Source organism: Nymphalis io, chromosome 4, assembly GCF_905147045.1.
Source record: "Nymphalis io chromosome 4, ilAglIoxx1.1, whole genome shotgun sequence".
Taxonomy (NCBI): domain Eukaryota; kingdom Metazoa; phylum Arthropoda; class Insecta; order Lepidoptera; family Nymphalidae; genus Nymphalis; species Nymphalis io.
This window is the reverse complement of record NC_065891.1, coordinates 9,582,059-9,593,429: the sequence shown is the minus strand read 5'-3', so window position 1 is coordinate 9,593,429 and position 11,371 is coordinate 9,582,059. Positions and strand designations below refer to the sequence as shown.

The 11,371-nt window shown below is 33.0% G+C and overlaps 2 protein-coding genes across 8 annotated transcripts in view; one reads left to right on the top strand and one right to left on the bottom strand.

Moving 5' to 3' along the window:
* LOC126781823 (sorting nexin-25) overlaps positions 1 to 11,371 on the top strand; it is a 368,238-nt gene that overhangs the window by 218,932 nt on the left and 137,935 nt on the right. The gene's annotated exons all lie outside the window — the stretch shown is intronic.
* LOC126781826 (proton channel OtopLc) overlaps positions 87 to 11,371 on the bottom strand; it is a 51,232-nt gene continuing 39,947 nt past the window's right edge. For 2 of the 7 annotated variants that reach the window (XM_050506900.1, XM_050506901.1), the window contains exons 4-15: positions 7,758 to 7,942; positions 7,452 to 7,675; positions 7,052 to 7,135; positions 6,537 to 6,651; positions 6,282 to 6,442; positions 6,016 to 6,181; positions 5,764 to 5,934; positions 4,622 to 4,838; positions 4,148 to 4,432; positions 3,347 to 3,584; positions 2,850 to 3,017; positions 87 to 2,088 (exon numbers count right to left, since the gene is read on the bottom strand). In XM_050506900.1, the coding sequence (XP_050362857.1) occupies positions 1,948 to 2,088; positions 2,850 to 3,017; positions 3,347 to 3,584; positions 4,148 to 4,432; positions 4,622 to 4,838; positions 5,764 to 5,934; positions 6,016 to 6,181; positions 6,282 to 6,442; positions 6,537 to 6,651; positions 7,052 to 7,135; positions 7,452 to 7,675; positions 7,758 to 7,942 (2,155 nt within the window). In that variant the 3' untranslated portion in view covers positions 87 to 1,947. Of the gene's footprint in view, positions 2,089 to 2,849; positions 3,018 to 3,346; positions 3,585 to 4,147; positions 4,433 to 4,621; positions 4,839 to 5,265; positions 5,638 to 5,763; positions 5,935 to 6,015; positions 6,182 to 6,281; positions 6,443 to 6,536; positions 6,652 to 7,051; positions 7,136 to 7,451; positions 7,676 to 7,757; positions 7,943 to 11,371 lie in introns of all 7 variants that reach the window. The other 5 variants (XM_050506902.1, XM_050506897.1, XM_050506896.1 and 2 more) reach the window with 5 other exon arrangements.

Here is an 11,371-nt window from a genome sequence, read left to right as displayed (position 1 = left end):
TTATTTTTGGGTATTTGCGTTTTTCTTATAACGTTCTATTGAAATACCACAAATAACAGGAAGTAAGTAGAAAATAAAACGAACGATCACATAAGTATTATTTAATTTATTCAAATAGACATTTATATTAATTATATATTTAAATATGTAGAGGATCCAAATTTTTAATTTTTGGTAAGTATCTATAACACTGACTGAGTATCCATTTAATAATTTAAAACCTAAAGATACAAACATCGGTACATTTTGTTCCAAACATTTAGGTACACAGTAAATATCACTACAAAATTGAACAAGTTAGAAATAGTATAGATTTATCAAAGACTTACTATTAAAATGTGGTTTAAATATTATATCGGCAGTGATAAAACAAGCCAAACACGCATACGTACCATAATACCGCCGAGTTTACCGAGATGCTAGGTATTTTTAATCATAAAGTGATAGCGATCATCGCGTCATCCTTTAATTTAGATAAATTACTATAATTTAAGAATTATTACGATCGTAAAGATTATACCATTCAAAACTCCGAACTACATTCACTCGAAATCTCACAATGTGAGCACACATCACTCCCTGATTCTAGAATAAACCAGACAATTAAATCTTAAAGTTAATTACAAAATTAATAAATATATTATAAATAATTTTATATGACCTATTTATACAAAATCTGTAAAGTAGAAATGATATTGCGCATGACGCGTTCGTTAACTCCGATTAGGTATGTCTACCTACCATAATAAGTCAGCCTATAAAAATAGATTGCACATAAAGTTCGTTACGAAAATATTTGCAGTGAGATTTAACGCAAAGGAATCGAAAATTGTGATAAGACACAAATTAAATAAACGAACTTTTTAAATTATTTGCTTGGTTCTCTCAAGCTTCACAAAGATATAGTCAACTTATTTATAACATCTAAAGAGTTGTTACTTTCTAGAATAATAAATATTCCAAAACGCTAAATATAATACGTTATACTTAAGAAGTGTGCGAAATAGTGATAAATGTTTTAGATCTTCATGGCCCCTTGCAATAAAATCAAATTCCCAACATATCAAGCAGTTTACTGCCAATAATTCACAATCTGGTGTTTCTGTAACTTTAAGTACATTTAATAAGATATTCATTTCGACACGTCAATTATATAATATTCGTATGTAATATAACCCTACATTTCTATATCAAATAATTACGTAGCTCTAATAAATCTTTTGATACTTTTATATAATTATCTCTAATTTTTAAAAATACCCTAAGCTTCTCAAATATTGAAATTGTGGTAAATTATTTGTTTTACACTATTAATTCTGATACCAAATTAAGGCGCTCATAATAATTTCCTATTGCTTTCGTTTGATAAATCAATCAATACAATATATTGTCGACTTTCAAAAACGTCTTAAATTCTAAAACCATGGCACTCAAATTACTTCTAACAAAGGAGGGAACTTTTCACAACTGGTTATTAATTAAATTTTGATTATGAGCAAAAGGTTAATACGTATTTGTTGAATGTTTGCATCTCCTTATTCAGTCTTCCACAAATTAAATGTAATGCAAAACTATTGTATTGTGGAATGTGATAAAGAATTTAAAAGAAAACTAGTAGTTACTGGGAGTCAGATCTATCTGTATCTATCCAGTTATAATTTCTGCAGTGACATATTTTGAATTCGACTCATTCCGGGAAAGCAATTAGGTACTTACTTATCTTGTTCTACTTCATAAAATGAGAGTCATTTCAATATTAATTCCTATGTACCTACCGACTATGAATATGGAATTACCTATCGCAAACATGAAACTGGCATACCAAACCTAAGTTTTAAAATTGCTGCCCCGGACCAGGACGAAATTGATTCTTCAACCTAGGGCGTTGAAAATGTTGGACTTTTCTTTGTTGTTGTTTCTTAACGTCCTGCAGCTGTCGTATATCGTTCACTCCAAGCGCGCTTTGTAGCTGGTCTTCCATATTTCAGCGAGAGTAACCGCTGAGTGGAAACGATGGAAGATGCAAAGCGGGAGTGTAAAACGTTGGACAAGAGACCAGGCGACGAATCCGTAGAAATCGAGTTGAACCTAAAATATTTAGAAATAGCAGTAATTATGAAAAATGTTTAAATTATTTTAAAGATTATATTTAAATGCAAAAATGAGTTTAATGTGTTATACCATATTGTTATCAATCAGAACCAAAGGTGTGTGCGAAAACGCAATTTTACCGGTTTGGCGGAGCTCGCTTAAAATTCAATTGCAAACTTTGAACCAAACATACTAAGAGGTAAATTAAACACAAATCTGTTAAAATAGGAAAATACATCATATCATATATATTTTGTTACGTTGCTGAAGGACTTTGGATTACTTGTAGGAAGGAAAAGAATACATATGGTGGTAGGACTTTGTGCAAGCTTGTCTGGAACCTACTTCCACCCACACATCAGATATTCTACCGCAAAACAGCAGTACTTGATATTGTTGATAAGGGTGAGAGAGACATAACATCTTAATTTCCAAGGTTGGCAGCGCATAGGTGATGTAAGTAATGGTTAACATTTCTGGCAATGGCAATGTCTATAGGGGTTGATGACCACTTACCACCGGGTGGCCCATATGCTCGCCAGCCTATCTATTCTAAACATTTTTACCATTACCATTTAAAATATTACCCATTTTATTGCCTCTACTAGCGACAGGAAGGCTGGTTCATTTTATTAAGAATCGGAATTGCGATTCCACAAGAAAATTCTATTAACATTCTTGCCACCATTCCACGCGGTCATGATTTGCACAGAAATTATTTTTAATTTTTATCTTATTTAAGTCCTCAAATAAATTACCGGATTAGCGAGAACTTTCTGTGCTTCAAAGGTGTAGATCAGCCACATGGTGACATTGCAAATAAGCAGGAAAGTAACGGCTTGACGAGCTGGCTTGCTGCGCTCTTGTTCGGGAAGATGTACACGGCGACGAGAAACATCCGCAATAAATAACAGTTGCAGAACAACCTGTAAGAAATAGAACATAGCTTTACAGTAGATTAACGAATTCAATTAATTGTCGGAAAGTAAGGGTGACTCACATTTTCTTACCCGAATGCCACAGAATTACGATTATGTTTTTCGTTTTTGTTTTAATTGTAAAAGAAAATATCACAAATTGTCAAAAAATACGAGTGCAGTAACATTCTCAGCATCATTTCTTGCATTTTAGCAATAAGTAGTAAATTATTATATACTACTTACTTATAGCATATTATTATATACTACTTATTTATAAACGTATATTTTGCATGCGATAGTACTCTTATCACATAATTATATATTGCATCATTTACCTGAAGAACGCTCAAACATCCGGTAATCATGACAAGAAGATTCGGTTCGTGGGTGAAAGCGCCCATGCCGCCAGCAATAACACTAAATACAGCATACACGAAGAGTCCAAACGCCGACACACGCAGTAGAATATCATTCAAGTCCGATTGCTCTTCTGAGCGGAACTTCAGTGATTGTACCCTGCGAAGAGGTTCGGTACAGGAGGAAGGATTTGAGCTCCATTTCATTTTTCTACCACTACACAGTATTTTAGATAAACCAAAACCGGTAAACATGTATATTAAAAAATATTAAAGATAAATGTGTGTTTATGTTGTCATAAAACAAAGCGTTTGTGATCATTATTAACAACATATGAGAGTGCACGAAATGTGCCCGAAGTTGGAGCAATTAAAATTAATCATGTAAAAGGATTTAAGGAATGTTACGGGAAGTTATTATAGAGTTAAGAATGGGAGGGAAAAAACAAAAATGATAAATGAACACAATAAACAAATAAATTAAACACAAACAAAAGGTAAATAAATTAATTCTATGGTTAAACGCTATTCCAATAAATGTATAAATGTTAAAAAAAAATAACACTAAATATCTAACACTAAGAAAATGTTAAGCAAAACCTTTTAAATGATTATGATTTAAGTCACATAAAATATACTTGACTACTACTTGGGCTTGATAAAAAAGAAATATTTTATGAATGCTTTTCAAATAAATTAAAATATATATATATTAAATATTTATATTAAAATATAAATATATATATATAAATTAAAATTTCAAATAAATGATTTTCTTACCGAATAAATCCAATGAGAATAGCAAAAATTGACAGCACCATCAGTGCGCAATGGGAAACATCTGCTAAATAAATCGATAAACGCTTCAACTCTTGATGTCTTATCAGGACGAAGAAGAGAATTAAGCAGATGAGAGAAGCGACCAGGAGCAGGAGTCCACAGAAGAGTCCCTTCGATGCACCAGCGCAGTCAACACGATTGCCACGTTGAGCCGCCGCTAACGCCGCTGCCCTGCGGGACAGAACAGCCTCCAGACGTCTTTCCAGATCTTCATCGCTGGCCACGCTGCAACCAAACACGTACGCACACGTCATTAACGTATGCGATGGTTTTGGTGTTAGTACTATACTAGTCGTGCAGTGGTGTAAATGATTTTTAATTTTATCAATAAAAACCTGAGTAAATGCGTAAACTAAAAATATTCTAAGCTGTTGTTATATCAAGAAAATTGATAAGTTATTGTTTTAAGCTTACCTAGGATATCGCCCAATATGTTTCCACATGACATAAATGACAGCAGCTCCAATCAGAGAGTATTCGATAATGAATGGATAAAGATAAGGAGCTGAATCCGAAACAATTGTCCCCATTATTGGGTTGCGTCCACATACTGTCGTATTGTCGATGTTGGCAATTAAAGCAGCAGGATTCAGATTGTCGAACGATTCAAAGATTTCTGTTGCGTTGTTGGCTACAAAAATAAAATAATGTTAAATGAAGTTTTAAACAAGTTAAGCCAAAATATAAGTTAAGTTTAACGATATATAAAATAAAAAATAACATTCTCAAAATATAAAGTAAGTGAAATTGGAACATTAAAAATGTAATTATATTACAAACATTTACGGCTCATTTAGAAGTAAAAACTTGACATTATAAACCATATAATGTTTATAATTTTACATTGTAAATAGCTTTATTATTTATAACAAAAATATTTTCGTTTTATTTGTGCAATTGAAACTAAACACCAACATGCTTACACTTGTGTACAATGAATAATTAATTAAAAATAAAAACATGTGCACCTAGACCTACTCGATAAAAAAATAAACGCAAACTATAATCTCTATGGCGGGGAACCAAAAACGAAGATGGAAGACACTCCGTCGACAAACCTGGTGAATGTGGTGGTTCATCGACACGGTACGTTTCGATACTATTTCCCCATTCGTCTCTAACTGATGGTAATGATCCAGTAGTGCTTGGCATCAGCAAGGTAGACATAGTGCTTACAATAGGTTTCATGGTAGAGGAATAAAGCCATTGAAACACCTCCAACATGGCTGTTTGTGATTGTGTCACTTTATCAGCCCCTACAGTTATTGGTGCTGCAGTGGAAGTCGTTGTAAAGGGGTTATCATTTGGCCATGAATCTTTAAAGTCTCGACCATAAGCTATTCCAGTGTCATACCCTAAAGTTGTCTTTATCGAGTCAATTATTTTTGATTTAGGAATGGAACCACCCATGTTATAATATGATGAAGTCGCTGAAAAGTTAGTCCAATGCTTATTTTAATAACATACATGCAGTTAAATGAAGGGTTTAGTTATGTTAATAGGAAGTTATGCAGAATCTAACAAATAAGAATGAATAAATGTAATCGGAAACTTACTCGTAGTGGGAGTTGTTGTAGGCGTAGAAGTAGTTACAGATATTGCATTTATAATCTGTTCTCCAGTAGATTTTGCAATAGTAGCTGCAGTTGAAGCTATCGTAGTCGTAGCGGAAGTAACGGCGCCAAAAACTTTTCCAGAATGTCTCAAAGTATGTTTCCGGATTACTTCTTGAAATTATAATTTCATTAGGTATTTTGTTGTTTGAAATTATATCTTACATGAGATGATGCTTCAAATTAAAAACTTACTTCCAAGTACACCTTCTCCGGGAATGCCTTGGGGGTTCTTTACGTGATAATCAGTAATTTCCTTTAGTGACTCTAAGACCAGAGTTCTTATCCAGACACATATATTAGTAGCAACGACATGCATCAAACCGAATCTGGCTATAACTTTGAATCGATGTATATTTAACTAAAATAATAAGAATAGAAAGTAATTATAGTTTTTTATAATTAGTAGTTATAATTTCTTAAAAATAGTATACATACAAATAAATTTGTTAGGTACTCACTCTTGAATTCATAAATATAAAATACATTTGCATGAAAGTAAAAACCATTTGAAGAACCGGATTTACACCCTTCAAAATCAAATAGCAAGGTGACTCTAACGGCAATTCGAAGAATGTCCCAAACTCCAACCCGTTATATATCATTGTTCCCAGGCCGAAAGCTGTAAAAACAAAATATAAAGATTCAAAATATATGTAAACATATTTATAAAAAAAACCGCCATCAACGTTAGAAAAAAAAAAAGTTTTATATACCAATAGCGCCGATTCTTAGGAAAAAGCTGCCATGGCTATGTTCATTCTGTGAAGTCTTTCGACGGCGCATTGGCCGGGACACGGGTCCTGCTTCCAACTCCACGACATCTTGTTGCTAAAGGAAGATTTAAAAGTTATTTAAAAAAATGTTTTATTATTAATGTTTAAAATGTTTATAAACCACTATAAACACAACGTATCGTATATAAAATAATATGAAGTTTAATCATTACATATAAACTTGCAATAGTATCTGCAGGTTTATTAGTGAGTGATTTACTAGAAGAAAAAATTTGGTTGTTATTAATTTTGGGTACATTCAATATAGTAGCGTAACACATAATATTAACGATATAAATAATTTACTAATTCATAAAGCAAAAACGGTATAATAGCCGAGTAAATAAGCATTGTACATTTTCGCAATCACACACGATAGAACAACAGCACATCCAAAGCTTTCCGTGATAATACAAAACGCATATGATAAGCAGGACCTTCTAGGTATACCTCACCTGTTCTGAGGCATATAATTGCGCCATTTGAATTTGCAATTGTTGTTGTCGTACTTTATCACGCATCTTACGGGGATACACCTCCTGCCCAAATGATATGGAAAAAACAAAAAGTAGGCGGCATAAACAAAAAGGGGATTCATGCGCCAGTCACGTCCTAACGAAGCATTTACAAAAATCAGGGTTGAGTGAAAAGCTTATAAATAAATTTGCGATAGAGTGCTAAAGGATCACAAAACTTAAATAGTTACATAATAAAAAAAATAAACGTGAAGATATTATATGTTAACTAACACAGAACAACACAATGAAGTAACAAAGTGATATGATAACTGTGTTATAAACATTTTATTGGATGTGCTGATGATGTGCGATAGTTGATAGGAGAGTTGACACGCACCTGAAACTGGCTTTGTTTTTTGCTCTCTTTGGCTGCCTTGTCCTTTCCACTTTCTTCTTTCTTATCTTTGTCTTTATTTTTTCCGTCTTTCTTGCCATCTTTCTTTCCGTCCTTTCCTTCTTTACCTTCTTTGTCTTTACTTTTCTTTTCTTTTTCTTTCTTTTGCTTCTTCTCTTTAGGTGGGGGTTTTGGTTTTGGGGGGCTACCATTGCAGCATGCACTTTCTGGTAATAAATTGACATAGTTACTTTTATCAAGATTAATGAAATAGTAGATTATACACAGCATAATATGTAAATAACTGACCTTGTAGTAAGAAGCAGAAAACGTAGAGCAAAAACAATATGCTCATGCCATACAAGTAGGTGAAAAATCCCTCGTAGTAGTAAAGAGGGAGATTGTGAGTGATTACATCGCTGATGACGTAAGCGATACACACAACTACGAGAAGCTTCGCGTAGATGAAACTTGAGATAATGAACAGCGAAGTTCTGCAAAAAAAAAATTGTTGCAAGTATTTTTTCATTCTCTTCATAGACGAAAAAATAATAATGACTCCAGTGTACCTAGAATTTTCATTTACTAATAAGTATATATTAGGAAATCATTGTAATATTGTAAATAATGACACATACAAAGAAATAAAGAAACAACAAACGAAACAAAGAAAAGCATCGTCACTAACTCGAAACCCCATCCCGTTAAAGGTTTTATATTTAATACATTTAAATATAAAGCGTAGCAATATTGTTACCGCTACGTAATTGCTATAAAAAGTTTTTTAAAAGTTGACACTAGCGATTAAATGGCTATTAGTCGTACTAAGGTATTTAAAATGTAGTACCTGGGCGACCGATCTTCGCTCGGCTCTAATAGTTGGATTTATTGTGAAATTTTTCTTTTTTTCAGAAAATACATGTATAGATAAACTTAAAAAGCAAAAGCCTTATCCAAATACAATATATGAGACAAATTGTTAGAGCCGTTTCCAAGAAACACTAAATAAATGTTTTGTATATAAATAGATTCATACAAGAATTGCTCATGGATATAATATTATTAGATATCTAACCTAATTTTCGCTAAAGTATAAAATAGAGACGTGAAAAAAGTAACAAAGCCTACATTAAAAATTTCTTCATACATTCTCTTCTTAATATAAATAATTATAAATATTGTTCCATTCACTGACATAGGATAAAATTTAAAAACTTTCTTTATTCATAAAATAATAAAATAAGCTTTTAAATTCTGCATAATTTATAAAAATCCAGGTTAAGTTAGGCCACTATTCATAACCCGCCGCGTATTAGCATTCTGGGTCATGGACAAAAGAAGGTGAAAAGGTAGAGCATAAAATGGAGATAAATTCACGAATGAAATATACATGAAATACAAAATTTATTTACAATGAATTAGGTGCTTAAATATATATTTTATAACACGTACCTACTTATACACTTTTTTTTATATAAAAAATGTATGGACATTGATATTATTTTTAAAACGATGTTATCTATTATCTAAAGGCTTACTAATATGAAATAGAATAGGAACCAATAATATTCGAGTCATACTTCTTCGACGGCTTCGGCTGAACGCACTTGAGCTCCATCTCTTTGTTAGCTGTATTATGCTTCTCAGCAATTGCTATATCGCTACCCTGCTGCCGGTGCTGACCGACGGGCAGCGTAGCCATGTTGTCTACCGCCTCTAGCTCCACCGTGGCGACCTTCACTTCAGCCTCCATGGGCTGATGCTTATCCTTCGCCATTGCACTTCACTTAAGCCGGGACACAACACAATATGATGGACATATCACGGGGTACTGGGATAAGGATAAGGAACGGGTCAAGAAGGGCTTGCGAGGAGCCTTTACTGAGCAAAATGACTCCGGAAGTTTGAAGGTGCGGCTTTGCTCTGTACCCGCGGCTCGAGTGCGCCGAGAGTTGCGCAGAAATGGATGCTGCGCGTAAAACTCACAATCCAGGGCCGGCAACCGACGCCCCTATATTGTAAATTGTACTAATGGCATGAGGGATTTTATAGTTCAACGATAGGGTGTTATTAGGAGGGTCGCTTAAACAATGCATCGAGTGCTTGGTAAAGGTTATTTCGTGAGGACCGCGTTAGACAGAATCGAAAAGTGCAATGCTGCACAAAATCCCTCGCAATTCAAATAATAGTTGTAGCTTCTAACTTAAAATCGTTAATTGTTATTGTTATAATCTGGTTCAATATGGTTTATTACAAAAATGTAAGATCAATTAAATATCCAAAAATTGACAGCCCTAATATGGCGGCACGCGGTCGATAGAGGCGCGTCTCTCCCAGAAGCTTTGGGAAGCTGCGCGACCCACTGACCCGGCCCTGCGTTTGAAAACACCCATCAAAAATACCTTCAGTCTTAAATCAGCAACCGTCTTCTGCGGTTGTGCCAACCCTAGCATCCCTTAAAAATCATACACATGGAGGTTGAATGTCCGACTATTATAAGACACATAATGCGACTAGAAGTCGCATAATAGCTGTCTCGAAGGATGAAAGCGACGCGCATGCTCGATCTCGATTGAATAGTGACCGTAACAGGTCGCTGAACCCTATTGCAAGCAAAACACTACGTAATACTGTACTCACCCACTTCAAATAATGGAGGTCAAGCACTAAAAAGGACAAGCATTTGCATATAAATGTCGTCCTCTTGAACGTACTTTTGCACTATCATAATAAACCTTGTTTTTGCCTGCAATTTAGATTATGAGAATAGCTTAATATGTAAGAATTGGACTCGTTCCTCCTCTTTGCTTCATAGTATGTTTCTACTACATATAATGGGGCCACGAATAACAAAAGAGTGGAGGATGCAAAATTATTAAGAAAAAAATTTAGGGCTCCCATTTATTTTGTTTAGCATAAAGACAAATATTCGCATTACATCGCACTATCTTATTAATAATATTAAGTCTTTGTATACTTATTATTCGTTTCCAATTATACGGCGAGCTGTTAAATTAAAATTTGTTTGAAGTCATCAACTCTCGTTGCAAAACTTGCAACGTGCTTTGTTTCATGAGAACATTAATTTAATTAGCTGCATACCCTACTTGACACTCAATACGTTAAAAACGTCACACGCATTCTAAGTAGAAACCTTGCGAAATCGTTCTCGATTTAAATCACTTGTATTTGTTTTAATGCTAATTAAATTGAAAACAGAACGTCTTTTATGACTTTTATTTTAAATCACTAAGCGTAATTACTTAACGTTGATTTTTTTAAATAAGTAATTATTAAAAAATATATTTTCATATTATTAAAAAAATAATAAATTAATTAATAATGTAAATAATAGCATAACAAGATAAAAAAAAATATTTAAAAAGTACAACTACAGTATTTATATGTATATAGGTTTTATGTATATCCTAACTTAACTCTCTTTTGAAATTAAGACATTCTTGAACGAAATACGACGTACCTACCATAACGTTTTGAAATTATTAAGAGGAATATTATATAGTTTTATGATGATGTTTAATTATGATTATAAAAGATGTTGGCCACACGCCATCGAATATCTATTTTCATCCACTATTTAGCTAATTAGTTCGATATAATGACATCACCTTCTGAATTAAAAAGGTTCATGGTTAAGGTTTTACATTTATCAATTTAATTATATCTTCCTTGTTTGTAAAGATTGTAGTATTATATATTAATTCTTCTTTCAAAACATATATACTATAAAAACGTTTACTCACGTAGGCTCTTACAAACACTTTTGAATCGTAATTTACAAGATTATATTTTGTGTATAGTGATTTATAGATTATACACATCTACCACTGTTTTGAATTTCCATATACAAAAAAATTATAAATAATACTAAATGAATGAAGTTATGAATTTAAAAGCTGCGA